Below are 16,819 nucleotides of genomic sequence, written 5' to 3'. Positions count from 1 at the left end.
CCGCCGCGGAGGCCTCAGCGTCGCGGCGCCCGCCTGAGGTAGCCGGGCCCGGGCAGCCCGCGCCGCTCCGGCTGGGCCGGCGCACTGAAATGCAAGCGATTCCCTTTAAACGCTTGATTCCCGTTTCTTACAGGGAGGGCGGTGGAGCGCTGGAACGGGTTGCCCCCGTGGCGGGGATGCTCGGTGCCGGGCAGCCAGCTCCGGCTGCCCGGGCCGGAGCCGGCGAGGCCCAGGGCCCCGCCAGCCGCACCGCTGCGGCCAGCCCAGCCGCTCGGCGCCCTCCTGCCCTTGGAATCAGAAGCTTTGCACACCCACAGCCAGCGTATTCACAAAACACACAACACCCAAACGGTGGTTTTGTTAGAGCTGCGCAAGTGGAGAGAGCTCTGGTCTTCAGCAAAACCAGCTGTGCAGCAGAGCGCTCTGGGCATTGCGTCGCACGCCCAGCTGAAGGGAAATGGGAAGTTATTTGCAATGAAGCTGCCATGTTTTCCTTCCACGGGACATGATGTTACATGAAATATACTATATCTTATCCTTGTAGCTGTTACCGGAGAAAACTCAACCCATTGATCCATCTTATCTGTCAGGTTAAGCCGTCTACCCGCTACATTACCAGAGGTGTCACTGCAGCTTTGTCCGCACCGAGGTCCCGGGCGACAGAGCTGTTGTTCCATCTGTGGCTTTTGAAGAATCTCCAGTCAAAGAGTGTCAAGGGAAGAGTTTTATGTCAAGAGGAATTATACATACGCATGCACTCATCAATAATGTATAATCAGCTTTGATTTATATTGCTTTCTTCTTTCCACCTTGCCCCAGTTTACTCTGGTCCATTACAAGGTTAATATTTCTTGTAGCTGTAAACAAAGAAAAATAAGAGATGTTAAGCCTAACACAAATGTTATCTGAGATGCGCAAACAAGCAATCACATATGTAGCTTTACAATACAATTACTCTGTTTTACTAGTCTCCAGTGAAGCATGTCTGCCCTTCCAGTGCACGGGACTTTACAACTACACGATGAGTCAGCCATGACACAAGATTAATATTCCCAGAGTTGCTTTGTTTCTGTGCTTTAGTAGCAGCACACATTTTAAGTGAAGGTTTATATTTTGGTGCAGTCTTGGAGAACATAGCCTAAACTGGGAAATACAGCTTAGGAGTGTGTCTTGAGCACACGAGCCACGGATTCAGTCTATGGGACGAGACCAGAGTTAGTATGAAGTAAAACCACCCTGAAACGTTTGTAGGAGGTCCACAGCACCAGTTCAGAGATCTGTTCCTACTGGTTTACGGTACTTGATAATATAGACAGGCAAAGTATAAAACCATACTATTGATTGATCCACTTTGTGTAGATACTTATTTGATTAGAGACTGCTCTTCTTTCTTGCCCTCATTATGACAATACTAAAAGATAATTTCATACTGTGTCCTGGTTTCAGCTGGGATAGAGTTAATTTTCTTCTTAGTAGCTGGTACAGTGCTGTATTTTGGATTTAATGTGAGACTAATGTTGATAACACACTGATGTTTTCAGTTGTTGCTAAGTAGTGCTTATCCTGAGTCAAGGCTTTTTCAGTTTCCCATGCTCTGCCAGTGAGCAAGTGCACAAGAAGCTGGGAGGGAGCATAGCCAGGACAGCTGACCCAAACTGGCCAAAGGGATATTCCATATCATAGAATGTCATGCACAGTATATAAACTGGGGTGAGTTGGCAGAGGGGGGGTGTGTGTCGGTGCAGATCACTGCTCAGGCATTGGTCAGCAGGTGCGTTTTGCATCACTTGTCTTTTTCATGGTTTGTTTTTTTAAATTTTATTTTATTATATTCCTTTTCATTATTATTATGTTTTATAATTGTTAGTATTGCATTTTCTTTTACTTTAGTTATTAAATCATTCTTATCTCAACCCACAAGTTTTTACTTTTCCCAATTCTCTTCCCCATCCCAGTGGGAGGTGGGGGGAGTGAGCAAGTAGCTGCATGGTGCCTGGTTGCTGGCTGGGGTTAAACCACGACATACTGAAAAACATTCTGCTATAGAATACAGAAATGAAACTCCTTACATGGTTCACACAGAAGTTTGTTTTTATATTTCTGAAGAATCTTGTGCAAACAAGCCTGGAACACACCCACGTGCTGCAAAATTTTGTTGTCTTGTTAGAGAGCATAACAACATGTTCCAATCATTTGTCTTTAACTTTATCCCAATTTCATATATCTTGAACTTGGTTAGAATTCGCATAAGCTATAACAAGTTGTGCGTTTATGATTCTCGAAGGTATATGCAAGTGCTCCTTAAAAGCAAAAGGTATGCAGATAGTGATTTAGTTAGTGGCTACTTTCATAAGAAGGTTAGGAAAAAAGATAACTTACACCATCTTTGCAGTTCATTGCAGTACCAGAACATTTGATCTGGAACAGTTAAGAGCATATGGTCGCTTCTTTTTCAAGTCAGCCAGGTCACACAAGATCATCAAGCCAGAGAGCCTGTTCAAAATTTGCCTAGATATGTTTGAAGTACCAGACAGAGGTATAAGAAGTAGCATATAAAGTTCTGCCTTGGCACTTCTGGGCAGGTACTGGGAATGATTCTCCTGTGGTTCAGCAGCATACCTTAGGGTTGACCCAGTTTGATTCTTGAATATGGGATGCAACTAAATTCATAACAGCTCATTCCTATCCTAATAGGCATCATGCTTGCAAACTGAACAGAGCTTATTGTAACAAGATAAATGGTAACCATTTAGCCTTAAGGCTCCAGTTCTACACTATATGGATGTTTAGATGCAACAGGATAACTAAAAGTCCAAGCAAGTGGGTTGCTATGCCTTCAGGAGCAAACGTGTAGTAAGCAGAGCCAATGTAGAGTTTTAGTTACCTTTATCAGATTTGAATGGAAAAAAAAAAGTTACCATATTCTAAAGCCTATACTGTCTTCCATTAGTACAAGAAATCATGTGAGTTTATACAATGATTCCTTAATGCCATTGTATTTCTGGAAATTAGCTTTTAAAAATATTTATAAAGTAAAATTGATTTCAATTCAATATAAATGCCTTCACTTAAGAAAAGCTGTAAAGTTTTTTGTTTCAAAAAGGATGCAGATGGTTTAGCTTCAGGTTTTAAAAGACAATTTTATCTATGTGGGATTATCTCATTAAAAATTCTGTTCGTATATGATAGGAGCTATAAGTTTCGTCTGAATGGCTGTGGATTGAGAAAATACATTTGTTCTGTTAGGTGAGGAAGTGAATGGTTTATCTACTGGATTCCATTAGCTTCAGAATTATGTTTTTTTTAAAAGCATAAATAGGTAGACATTTTCTGAGATTGAGAGTTGTCTAAAGAATGAGGTACAAATTTTGATATACCTCCATATTCCTCCCCTAGGACAAGAACCTGCAAGTCTGTGCCTTTGGCTTAGCTAGCCATATCCTTGTGAGAGGACTGATATTCTATAGTCTCAATAAAGTGTTTAGCGCTGTAATAAATGTGAGCCTCTTGCTTACGTACTGTTTTTTTAGTAGACACCCTTCAAAGCTTGATGTTGGAACAGATTATTCAGCATCCAAACAGTAATTCATCATCTGACTTCCAAAATGAAACACTACTTCTCTAAAGTTACTTTCACATTTGAACCACTGATACAGTTATGAAAGCTCAGTCCATCCTGAATGCTTTAGGGTTGTGACTATGAATAGCTTGTATTGGCACAAGATACCACTTGTGTAGCGATGTAGCGAACTCTTACATCATCTTGAACAAGATCAAGACTTGAAGTAGCAAGACACTAACTGTTTTTTTAAAGTTCACAATATTCCCTCTGCTCCACCCACCCACCCACCCATCTGCTTATGGCAGAAAAAGCTCCCTTCACTTAAAATGTCACATGTTTAGTTTTAAGTCAGAATTAAGTTTTTGGAAAGTTTGAGGTTAGCGTGGGTATGATCAGGAGTAAACATAAACTACAGCTGTGTGTCATTCTTGCTTCTCCAGTCATGTGTGTGTAGTACTACAAGCACAATATTGCCATTCTAGAATAGATAATTACTAGAACAGTTAAACAGCTATAGAATAATATTACAATAAAGATATAAATATAACTATTACAATTATAATTTAAGTTTATAATAAACAATTTTAATTGCGTGTATATTATATGTATCATTTTATTATACACAATAATAGAAAAACATATTTAATAGGTAAATAGTATATTATGACCTAGGCCATACTACTGTTACTTGTTTACAGAGGTAGAGGAGCTTAATAAGGCAATCGCTGAGTTAAAAAATATTCAGAAAACGAGTTTTAATCACTCAGCTTCAAGGGAAGAAGTTACTTAAATGCAATAGCCTCTAGTTAATTGTCACTTTAAACTAATTAACACAAACACAACGTACAGAAGTAAGTTTTTGTAGTTGGCATATTACCCTGAAAATTGTCCTGTGCTCAATATAGCATACTCCAACACCCCTGTCTTACTGTACAGGCCAATATTCTATGCCATATAGTTACTTCTACCACTGAAATTCTCCTTTATTTTGTTATGGACAAAATTTAGTGTGATGAGCAAAGCACAAGTATCTAGTGAAATTAATGAACATTCATTCATAAGAACTGTTAGATTCCCAAATCTGTAAAAGGAAGTGTTTGGTTTCAGACATTACATATGAAGGTTCATTTTGTCTTAGACCCAACAGCTATATTTTTTTTTACTTTTTTTTTGGTTTCAGAGTTCCTGTTCTTGTTTTCAGAACAGTTCTGAAAGGCGTAAGATGTCTCAATTCTTTTGTGCCTTGCAATGCCGATTTATTTCATGAAACGATGAGGATTTAAGGGTACAGTGTTGAATACAACCACTAAATTCCTTCATGCAGTACCAAAGAAACAGGTGAAAGACTCTAGGTTTTGTTCTATCTTTGAGAAAGTTTTGACATGAATAACACATTCCATCTTTTAGCTTTAGATTGAAGGTTGGCTATTGGAAGTACTATTGCTTTGATAACGAAGATAGACATCAACATATGAAATAATAGCAGCTACAAACCAAAATACCATTATAGAGTAAAAGTAGTTGTGTTATGCTACATTGTTAGGAAATACTGTAACATTCCTTCTTGTCCCATAACTTCCTAAGTGCTCTGTGTTGGGTTTTTTTTGTTTTTTTTTTCTAGGCACCCACTGGCCACCTTTTTCCACCTGTTTTTCCGAGTGAGTGCTATTATTACCTACTTGTTCTGTGACTGGTTCAGCAACAGTTTTGTTGCCTGTTTTGTCACTATTCTCCTTCTTCTATCCTTTGACTTTTGGTCAGTTAAGGTAAGATGACCCTGAATAGTAATTACCTTTGAAAGTATTTTATGTGCCATTAAATAAAAGAAAAAAGGAAATATGTATACTGATGAAAGTGACAAAGACATTGTGATCTGGTGATTTATTAAATGTCTAACCCATTTAATTAAGACATTTATATATCTTAGTTACTGTTAACTCTTCTCTATGGCTGATGGGAGCTACTAATATGGTGAGAAAATTGCCTTGCCGTAGGTAGATTTGTTTGTATGCTTTCCTCCTTAAAAAAAAAAAGAAAGAAAGAAAGTCATACTGACTTTCAGTAACGGATGCCAAAGGATGTCTAAAGCTGCAGTACTGTGCCCAGACCCAGCAGGCAGGAGCTGCAGAAGGCTCCTGGGGGCCCAACTACGGCATTAGTGCCCTAATCACATGCAGGCAGGTGGGTCAGGCCAGCCCAAAATCCCAGGGGCTCCACATGTGGAACAAGGCTTTTGTTTTGTAGAAGTGAGGCATTGATGCATCTCCAGTATACTGAAAACTTCTAGTATTCATCCAGGTGCAGAAATATTTTCTTAATTTGTTTGCTTGATTCCACACAGCTTGCTTGCTTGTAATTAATCTTCCATTTTTTCAGTGTGTTTTTGTTTGCAGTTCTCCTGTCTGACTGAGGAAATTTGTTTATTGGGGGTTTCTCCAACTAACTGACTTAGAAAAGATACATCCTGTAATTTCTTACCTAAATCAATGTTATTGTGCTAATCATCATATTAGAAGAAGAGAACAGGCCTCTCAATTTGTGGTAATCCATCCTTAATGACTGTTGCGCTCAAGCTGGCACAGCTTTTAGAATTAGTTTTAGTAATTGATAAAAGAATATGATTTTCAGACATGCTTGCGTTTTTTTTTTTAAAGTTAGTCTGACAAGTGGATTATGCGACTGATTAATTCAAATAATTGTTTCTGTCACTAGAACGTGACAGGAAGACTCTTAGTTGGTTTGCGTTGGTGGAACCAGATTGATGAAGATGGAAAAAGCCACTGGGTGTTTGAAGCAAAAAGGGTAAGTATGTTAATAAACATAGGCACAGGACAAGCAGAATCCATAGGAAAGCTTGTAAAGCTGATATTATGTCAAATAAAGTAACAAATAGAGCGCCTTTGTAATGGTTACTTTTTGTCCAGCTTCTGTAGAAGATAATGTAAGTATTCAGTTGCAAGCACACTGGATTGTCACATCCAGGAAGCATTCAGGACAAAACTGGTCTCACAACATCGTCATCATATGCATCAGCAGCACAGATATTCATAGCATGGTACTGTAGGTATGATGTGTTTCTGGTAGTTCTATTATTTTTTAGTGAGAACATTTTGTAATAAACACATCTTCCCACGGTTAATTGCAACATAGAATCCTCTTCAGGAAAGATCTATGTTGAAAGCAATGTTGAATAGTTCAAATTCAGTATTGTAAAATGAGTATTTTATTCATGCTCATGGAATACGGTGGGGAATAGAACCCAGATCACAGAGCATTCCCATACTGCTAGTGCTCCCCCAAACCACCCTGAGCACAAAAGCTATAAAATGGCGCTTGGCATCGCTGCCAGGGTCAAGACCGCAGGTTCTTGCTTTCATTTGCTAACATCCTCTCTACAGCCCCGTTCAGGCGAGAGCCTGGTAGAACACGACTTCAAGCGGTACCCACTCGGACGTCCCTTCCCAGCCGTGCACGCAGCCTGGGCTCCGAGCCCGGTGTAACCCCTGTGGCTGTGCAGGTCTGGAGTGCCCTCTAGCAGCCCTGCGGCCGCTTGCAAGGAGAGTGCGGCCGGGCAGGAGCGCAGCCGGCGGGGGGGCTGCGCACCGCTGAGAGGGTAACAGGTGCTCACCTTCTTCCTGTGATCCAGGCGAAACCCGGAGAGAGAGTACAGGCAAGCCTACATGAAAGCAAAGAAACTAGAAGAGCTTCAGAGTTTCTTACTTCTGTCAAGCCGAGACAATAAACAAGAGCTTTCTTAGCACTTAATAGCAATGGTATCAATAAAATGACCTCCCGACCTCAAAATTCCTGTGAGATGAGCAAGCCTAATTCACCTATTACAGTTTGTTGATTCTAGCCTACAGGTACAAAGTTGACTCATCTGTATGGGCTAAAGCCTTCAAAAAAATTTGGCAAATGGTAGCTTGATTAATGTGAAAATCATAGTACCACTAGAAGGAACATGTCATTAGAGTGGATTGTGTTTTTTGTCATGGTTTAGCCATGAGGAGTACTTTGTCATGGCAAGGTCCTGGAATACATGCAATTCTCTTACTTTCCACAGTCAGGCATTCTCCACCTCCTTTGCCAGTCCTCTGGCAACTTTTTAAGATCTCTTGCTTTCATAGAACGGTCTGGGTTGGAAGGGACCTTAAAGATCACCTAGTTCCAACCCCCCTGCCATGGGCAGGGACACCTTCCACTAGACCAGGTTGACTGAAAGCCCCATCCAATCTGGCCTTGAAGTTTACCCTCTTGCTTTACAGGTTAATTTGCTTAGAAACATTCCAAGTCACTCACCAACAATAAACAGCTAATTCCTGGTGCGCTGCTGATGCTGCAGAGGTTTGTCCTTGAAATCCTGTCTTCTGCTGAGGTTTGCTGGAAAAAAAGTAATTCTTACACTTATGTTCCAAACACCATAACTCCCCTCTCTTTTCTTTGGGATGATTGCAGCCTTTTGTAATCTTGCTCATCAAATTACCTAGGTCTTTTAGATGCAGAGCTCTCAGGTATATTGACTTTTTTTTTTTTTCTTGTAAATAGTGCTAATGCAATGTTACTGTTGGGTTATTTGGGATACAGGTGATAGCCCTTTTATTGACTCAACATCTGTCTTTTTCTGTAACTGTGAAGGCATAGAACATTATTCTCTGGACTGCTGCAACATCACTGGTTTAGAGGGTACATGAAAAAATTAAAGACACCTTGTAATTATTGCATCTTTCAGGGTTTTCTTAGGTAAGATAGAGTAACTTAACTGTATTTACAAGTTGGATGATGTTGTCTGTCTCGTGATGGATGGATGGTTGGATGGATGAGTTGTTTTTACATGGAGAATTCCAGATACTGAAAATGAACTAAAACTCTTCAGTTTTCAGAGTCCACAGGGTTTTCTTTTTCCAGTTGTGAAGCTTGTATTTCAGAAGCTAGCACTAGTGGTGGTTGAGTGGTCAGAGGTTCAGAGTGAGATTTTGAATTCTGGTCTCCTAGGAAAGATCAGAACCTGCTGAACAATTCTCTTTTTTTAGGTTCTTTTAAGCATTAGGAGTTAACAGTGAGCCTTTCAGTGCAGATAGAGACACATGGGTTGTGCTGACCTGAAGAAATCTGCAACCAGGGCTTTTTGCAGCCTGCTTTGAGGCTTTTTTTGCTCTCCCTGAAGAACCCAAATAAAGCACCGTGAATAACAATGCCTCTTTCAGAGAGACGCCAGCAGTTACTATGGTGTCCAACACTAGTATTACAGAAGAGGCATTTTTGAAGCTACAGTTATTAATTTATGGAATATCAGTGGATTTCACAAGCATAACTGAAGTATTAGTTTATGTAATAGAAAACTAAACTTCATGCAAGATTTAAATTAAGCTAAGATACTGCACATTTTTAAGAAAATGTATGGAAGTGGACACCATTATGAGAATTTCATTGTCTGAGCTGGAACCACCTGATAAATCCTGTGGGGGATCTTTAAAATTTGCTTGTTAGCACTTGCAACAGCTCATTGCGATTTCCACATTAGATACTATAGCTTTTCTGATACTAGACTGATTCCCCCCCCCCCCGCTTTTGATTTGTGAACCTACACTACAGACAGTGAAGTATTCACACTAAAGTTCTGCTTGTAACACTGTCTTCCTGTTTCACACTTTTCTAAGGCCTTGGTAAAGTTTGAATCTAATGTAGAAGTTAACTTACTATTTCTGAATTTTAAAAGCAATTGTCAGTGTAACAGAACTTTGCCTTTAAAATACTACTAATCTGTAGTGTTAGTGGGAGCTGTCATTGACAAAAGGAATAATTATCTCACTTGAATGTGAACAGAGACCGGAACATTTTGAAAAGAAAATGCTGTCACGTACAGTAGGGCAGCAGGCAGAAAACTTGGCATTTGCTACTTCTCTTCTTATTCAGTCTTCCTTCTATGCATATAATAAGTGAAATTTAGGTGAAGAAGTAATTTTGTCCGTTCTTCCTCCTCTGCTAATTTGTTATTTATTGTGGATTTTGTCTTTGTGACTAGTAGTTTCAATAATTTTCATTCTAGGTGCCTACAGTAGCTGCCTCAACTGAAGCTGAAGCTCGAATCTTTTGGCTTGGCCTCATTATCTGTCCAGTTATTTGGACAATGTTTTTCTTTAGCACCTTGTTCTCCTTGAAGCTGAAATGGCTGGTAAGTCTGGGGGTACTGAAAGACCTATAGCTGATGGACAGTGTTGATAGAGGGAAAACCCAGATCTGTTAGTTTTGCAACAGTCTTTGAACCAAATCTTCCAACAGTACAAAAATTCTGCTAACAAACAGCTTCAAGAAATCACAATGAGTTTTCTGCAGTCAAGCCCTGTGCGCTGGAATGGATTAGTAATTTTTAGCCCCACTTCCACTAGGTTATCAGATGTCAACTCCTTCATCTAACTTGAGAAACTTAAGTGCTTGGCAAAATTACGGACTTCTTTTTAACTGTAGCAACTTACTTTTCCCCCACTTATTTCAGTCAAAGGAAACTAACAGGAGAGGACAAAAAATGAACCAGTGATGCTGGTTTTCAGGTTTTCACATCTCCTTGGGACTTGAATGTTACTTCCCCTTAAAAGTAAGGATTTTAGATCTCTGGTACCATTCCCTTTTGAAAAAAACAGTATCATAGTGCTTAAAACCTTGATAAATTGAGCTATAAGTGTGTATTTTATACTGTATTTATAAGCCATTTAGTCTACAAAAAAAAGAAAAACCTTACACATTTTTCTAAATACAAGAAGAAATTTACCCCATATATTGCATTATGTTAAGATATTGTTGTCTATGAAACCTTCATGTTTTCCCCCGTAAACATTAAGTGCTTCGATAATCACCATAGAATTCATTTTGTCAAGCTCCTAGCCATGCTAAGTATAATTTCTTAATTCCATTTGAAAAGATAAAAAGTGTCTTGGACATGTGCAGCTACATAACCAGTAATAGCCAAGATTACATTTTATTATTAAATGAAACAGGAAATTCAGCTGTGGGTATGAATCAATTGCAAATCATTAGCTGTTTTCTAGTGCCCCAAATGGCATACCTAAACAAGCAATAGTTAAAATTAAACCAGCAGTCGTTCTCCACAGCTCCACCTTTTTTTTTTTTTTTTGAAAACCAGAGATTGTCTGCTAAACTAAGAGCTGGTTGGAGAAGGAACCCTAACCAGCCCTGGAGGCAGGTTGCTCAGGTGCTTGTAAAAGGCAAGTTACACAAATGAAAATAGGATAGCTTCCAGGAAACTGTTTCTGAGGCTAAGAAAAACATTTTTTGTAAGCTATTTCATTAGTCAATCAGATGGGTTCTGCCTGCTGCTAAGCCTATAGTACCACAAAAGGATCTAATTATTTTCACTGCCTGTTAATGCTAGATATTGATTGATATCTGTCGATGCTCTTTGTAAATCTGTAAGTTATGGGATCTTATTTGTATATAATAAGGCATTTGTCAGCTAAACAAGCCTGCAGGTTTGCTATGTCTCTGGATGTGAAACTTTCAGATACAAATCAGGCTTAAAAAGAGTGAAATGATTATGGAATCAGTTGAATAGGTCCTTTTTTGAATAAATGCTTTTAGGAAAGTAATGAAGTCTTTCAAAATACAGAATGACAAAAAAATTTTCTATCAATGTTTAGATAAAAAGAGAGGCATTTTGTAGAAAGGAACTGTTGTTTGACATGATTGGATCTCTTTGAAGGTAATTTATTATTGGAAGGAATGTCCCCCTCTTACAGCATGTATGTATACCTAAGTAGCATATATACATACATATACACACGTGTGTATATACATTCTATAAATGCAGCCCATAGATAGCAGTGTATTTGTCCCAGCTGAACTTTTGTTTGTCCACAGGCTCTTGTGATAGCTGGGATCTCCCTTCAGACTGCTAATTTATATGGCTACATCCACTGCAAAGTAGGGGGACAAAAAAGCATCAGCAGAGTAACTTCAAGGTTTTTTGTCACAGCAGATGTTCCCAAGAGTAAGTACGGAGTTGGTCCATCAGCTATAGCCCATGAAACATCACATACCGACCTGCCTCACGCTGTTGGTTTTGGCTCTTTCTGGGTCTTAGTTCCTAAAATAACTCCTGGCAGGGCTATCTTGGTTTTCCAATAAGCCTTTCTTGTGGAACTCGCTCGGAGGAGCTGTACCCCATGTCACTTTGCTCTCTATTTGGAAGCCTGCTGAAGCTGCATAGCTGAGCTGCTTCCAAGCCCCAAGAAGAACGTCCTCTAAGTTAAATCCTCAGAGGGATGCCTTCTGAGGTGTTATAATGACTCTGCTTAGGCATAGCTGGGAGAGCGATCTTCAAACCTCAGGCTTCCACCAGGCTCTTCCCTGCTTTTTTGAAAAGATTCCTACGTAGTAGGTTACGCTAACACCCACACTTCTGTGTTCATTCTACAGGACAGGCAAGGAGGATTTCAGGAGGCCACATTGAAGTACATGGGAAGACAGGCACTAGATAATGAAATAAAGAACTAAAAGGATGAGCAGTAAAAAATACTCATTTATGAAAGCTGTTCTTCATATGAAGGTATTTAAGTAAAGCACTTCTACAATTATACCTGCATGAAATAATAAGGATTTTGTGTAATTTGTGTTTGAGTCTTTAGATTCTGAAAAGTTTTAGAGTCTGTGTTACTTAAAAGTGTCACCAAAAAGCAGTTTGTATAGGCACAAAAACAATGCTTATGGTTTATACAGACCACACTTCCTTAAAAAAAAAAAAAATCTGCCAACTAACATGAAACTGTTGGGTTACCTTAACCAAGAATTAGAATGTAATCAGAAGACAATGCTCGTTTGTTTAATTTTGGAACTACAATAAAGAAAATCAAACTGCCTTTCCCTCTTCTACACAATACTGATTTCTCAAAGCTTTGATTTGTCAATAAAAAGGGGAATTACAATCACAAAGGGCCTCCCAGTTAGTAAAGATACCGAATGTTTATTTTTTGAGTGTTCAGGCTTAGGCTCAAGTAGAAGAAAGAACAAAAGTCATGTAGCACATTCACAGAGTACTTGTGTGAAGCAACCAGTTATGTATAAATAGTTAAAATATCTTACTCTAATACCTGTAATAAATATTGTACTTGTACTGTAATTAACTTGCCTAAATTCTAGTAGGTTTTTATTTTAAAGCTGATGCCAATTATAAAAAAAGGAGACACAACTACACTGAATTTCCCTCTAAATACAGATCTTTTCCACTGAAAGGAAAGATATGCACGTGCATAGTACATACATTAGACACAACGTCCCCATGTCAGCGAACTGTATTTTACATTCAGCTTTCTAAATAACATCTTGTATGCACGTGTCTTCAAACACCAACTTCATATTCAGGTCGTTAGTACCATGACACCGGAGGCAGGTTGCTCCTTACGTAACACAGACGAAGACTCAGTTTTACAGCTTTCTAGCAAGCTTTGAGACCACTTGTGAACTACAAGAATCTTGAACTATGGAAAAAAAAACTAAGGCAAGAACATTTATGTTAAGAATTTATTTGCAATATATAAAAAGAATACATTCCTTCTATTAAATCAAGGCATAAGTTACTTTTCTATAATTAAATGTGAACTACATTTTTATTCCATTCATAGATTAGATAATTTTCTCTTCTTGAAAAGGGTGTTGATCACAGTATTCCTGAATTCCTGCAAAGACAGGGAAAAAGCAATATAAATATTTCAGTTGCACATCAGGAGTTAGTTATTGCTGCGTCACTCTGTCCCCTATTGGTACAAATTATCACAAGTTGGGCCTTTATCACAGTGAAAATGGCTTTAGGAATTTCCCAGCTGTTTGTATTTTTAAACTGCATATCACCAGCTCTTTAGGTAGTTTTTGTATGGGGTTTTTGTGCAATTACAATTAGAAGTGGAGGCAATAATCAGCCAGCTGTAGCGTACTCAACTATGGTGAGCACCCCTCCTCCACAGGCCTGCTTGAGAATCTTAGAACTTTTCTGTGAGAGCAAGCACACACTCATTTTTTCTGAAAATTAACGACTGAAACCAAACATTGAAACCAGTTATTAAATACCGTTTCATTATCACTTTAAAAGCCTGTCCTAACTGATGCCCAGAAGCAAACATAGTGTTTGCATCTGTTACTTTCATAATTGCTATGCCCATCTGTTTTTACTATTTGTGGCAGAATAACGTAATTCTGTTTAGCACCTTTATGTATTGCCAAAGTGCTCAGAACTGAGAGGATTCATTTGCACAGTGATTTTCAGACTTACTTTGAATGATATTCCTGTAAGACGATGTAGCTGGAGACTCAGGTGCTTCAGATAAGAAAGACTGGCCTTTGTCACAACTTCTTCCTTGAAGGACAGGGAAAAACAGGAAAGCAAAGCAACAGGAAATTATGAACTTTTCTTTATTTTACCCTTTATCCTGCTACCAGTTATACCCTTCCAAAGAGCCACTTGCATCTATTCCTTTTAAGAAATCCTTATGTCAGTAATGTAACTAGAACTACAGCTTACAGTTTTACAAAGGAATACTATTGGCAGAAACCTTCAGTCATTATTTGGAAGTACTGACCTGTTCCTTGATGTTATTAAATCAAGTATTAATTGGTAATAGCCAGTGGGCAAGGAACCAGGCCTTCTCACTATCCACAACAGAATTTGGGTGGTGCCAGTAACAGTGAAGTTAAAGCGCTAGTTTTAATGCTTAATGTCTACAAGATACTATTCTTCACAGTAGTTACGATTTTACTCAGTCTGCACTTCCAGGTGATTTCACCAAAGAGAAAGACATGTTGTACTTCGAATACGATTATACAGCTGAAAAGATGCATAATCTAATCTTGATCAAGACAAAGTTTCAGGCTAAGGAAATTATCCTAGCGCTTTCCTCTTTTCACACCAAGCTATGTCACAGTTCCAGTAACTTTTGATTCAAAAAAATGTTGTATCTAGAAGTGGATATTTATCTAAGAGATAAAATGTTTAATATTCTAATTTATCAGTGTCCAAGCCAGGGTTTTCCAGTAATGACGTCAGTATAGGAGGAAAAACTTGTTTTAAATGTAGTGCAATACAGTAACTTTACCTATTTGAGGATCTAGAGGCACTTTACCCAGGAGGGAAACATTTAAGTTCTGGCACATCTTCTCTGCACCTCCAGTAGTTGGGGGAAAGATCTGTGATTCATTCTGGGACAACATGAAAACCAGAGTTAAAACATTGCAATTCTGAGAACGAGGCATTTTTGGAGCAATGTTTTATACACAGACAACATCAAGATAAAAAAATGCTTTAATATACAGATAGCCTTACCTTACACTTTGGACAAATAAAGCCACTCATATTTTCCACAACACCTATGACTGGCAGTTTCACTTTATGGCAGAAGTTGATCTCCTTCCGAACATCCTGAAGTGATACTTCCTACAAGTATTAGGAAATACTGCTATTTTGAGTGGAATGTTTGGATGCTGAAACCCATTAAGTGACATCCTTAGAGCTATTTTAAAGAAAGTTCATAATGAATTATTACTGCTCTCTTCATATTTTGAGGAACATAAACCTGTGTTATGTGCTTTAGCAACAGGACAGGTACAACAGTTCTAGCCTACTGAACGTGGTTGTTTTGAAATCTGACTTGATTCAGCTGTATTTATGTTTTATGTCCTATATTAATCTCACATCTTTAGTTCTTTAAATGTAACTTTTTTACATTTTCAGTTTACAGAAAGACCCTTGGTATTCTCAATAGGGCAGGCAAGGACAAGAACCACCAGGCTTATGCTTATTGTCTCTTTTCAAATTAAATTTGAAATAGCTTATCATCCCCTCAGACTTTTCGCATATATGCCTGACCTCATTCAGTTCTCCTGTTCCCTTCTTCCCTCACCACCTATCTGATATCGCCCTCACCACTTCACTTCCTTCACATTTTATTCTTTCAGCTGTTGTAGAAATCCCACGTGTCTTTTGCTAGTTTGATCTCCTGTTCCTTTCCAAAGCAGGCATTAAAGCCGAAGTTTGAATTTGATGTGTTTTCTGTTTCATCTCCCCAGGGACTGATTTTTGTTTTAAAAATGCACATCACAAAGTTGCCTACTGGAGGCAACAGGCTACTTCACATGGTGTCAAACAGTGCGCATCTTATCACTTAAAAACTAAACTTCTTACTGACTTCTGGGCATTAAGCCGTTGGCAGGTAAATTACAGATTTGCAATGATGCAAACTCTAATCTTGAAGAAGGAACTGAAATACTGCTTTTCCCTTCACCACACAAATCATGAAAGCTTGGTTGTGAACTGCTCAGTGGTTTTAGTGACCCACTCAGATCCCCTGAGTGTACTCCACTGAGACACCCATTTAACTCACAAACCAGCCAGCTGTAGGCACAGAACAATAAAGTCAACTCCCTTAGATTCTGTACCATCATTTCTCTCAAGGTAAATAGAGACTCTAAACCAAGGATTGGCTTTAACTGCCACGATGCTTCTATCAATGGGAATTAAGTTCTCATACCTGAGGGGTAGTGATTATAACAGCACCGTCTATGTGTGCTGCACTGAGATACTGCACAATAGATAAGTGTTCATCTGATGTTCCTGGAGGCGTATCTACAATCAGGTAGTCGATTTCACCCCAGTCCACGTCACGAAGAAATTGTTTGATCAACCCTAAAAGAAAGGATAAGAAAGTGGAAGGGAGAAAAAATATGTCCCTGTGTTTCAAAGTTTAGGGTCTACTTCAACTTTTATAGTCTAGGCATGCAGACTCTTCTGACTTGTCAACTTAAGTACAGAAAAGCTTGTTTTGCCAAGGCTTTAAAAAAAAAATAGTAATAAAAAAATACAGAGTTGAGCTTCTAACTCCATCAAATGAGTATGTTCAACTAAAGAAAACAGGTAACCATTCACTCACTTTTTCACATAGCTTACTATACTATACTTACGTTGTTCATTAATGTCCTGGTTTCAGCTGGGATAGAGTTAATTGTCTTCCTAGTAGCTGGTACAGTGCTATGTTTTTGAGTTAGGTATGAGAAGAATGTTGATAACACTGATGTTTTCAGTTGTTGCTAAGTAGTGTTTAGTCTAAAGTCAAGGATTTTTCAGCTTCTCACGCCCAGCCAGCGAGAAAGCTGGAGGGGCACAAGAAGTTGGCACAGGACACAGTCAGGGCAGCTGACCCAAACTGGCCAACAGGGTATTCCATACCATGGGACGTCCCATCTAGTATAGGAATGGGGGGG

General features: G+C 38.9%; 2 protein-coding genes across 2 annotated transcripts in view; one reads left to right on the top strand and one right to left on the bottom strand.

Annotated features, from left to right (window-relative positions):
- TVP23A (trans-golgi network vesicle protein 23 homolog A (S. cerevisiae)) overlaps positions 1–12,155 on the top strand; it is a 20,344-nt gene extending 8,189 nt beyond the window's left edge. Inside the window, exons 4-8 of the mRNA XM_010578523.1 lie at positions 5,180–5,328; positions 6,275–6,364; positions 9,609–9,734; positions 11,435–11,564; positions 11,993–12,155. Coding sequence (XP_010576825.1) covers positions 5,180–5,328; positions 6,275–6,364; positions 9,609–9,734; positions 11,435–11,564; positions 11,993–12,054 — 557 coding nt within the window. The 3' untranslated portion in view covers positions 12,055–12,155. The remainder of the gene's footprint in view (positions 1–5,179; positions 5,329–6,274; positions 6,365–9,608; positions 9,735–11,434; positions 11,565–11,992) is intronic.
- Positions 12,156–13,079: 924 nt separating this feature from the next.
- Positions 13,080–16,819, bottom strand: part of NUBP1 (nucleotide binding protein 1) — a 7,612-nt gene continuing 3,872 nt past the window's right edge. The window contains exons 8-12 of the mRNA XM_010578522.1: positions 16,090–16,244; positions 14,886–14,996; positions 14,659–14,761; positions 13,839–13,922; positions 13,080–13,248 (exon numbers count right to left, since the gene is read on the bottom strand). Coding sequence (XP_010576824.1) covers positions 13,196–13,248; positions 13,839–13,922; positions 14,659–14,761; positions 14,886–14,996; positions 16,090–16,244 — 506 coding nt within the window. The 3' untranslated portion in view covers positions 13,080–13,195. The remainder of the gene's footprint in view (positions 13,249–13,838; positions 13,923–14,658; positions 14,762–14,885; positions 14,997–16,089; positions 16,245–16,819) is intronic.

This window comes from Haliaeetus leucocephalus, unplaced genomic scaffold (genome assembly GCF_000737465.1).
Source record: "Haliaeetus leucocephalus isolate CR32 unplaced genomic scaffold, Haliaeetus_leucocephalus-4.0 Scaffold636, whole genome shotgun sequence".
In the NCBI taxonomy this organism is placed as follows: Eukaryota; Metazoa; Chordata; class Aves; order Accipitriformes; family Accipitridae; genus Haliaeetus; species Haliaeetus leucocephalus.
The sequence above is the reverse complement of the archived record's forward strand: the minus strand, read 5'-3'. Positions and strand labels throughout refer to the sequence as shown.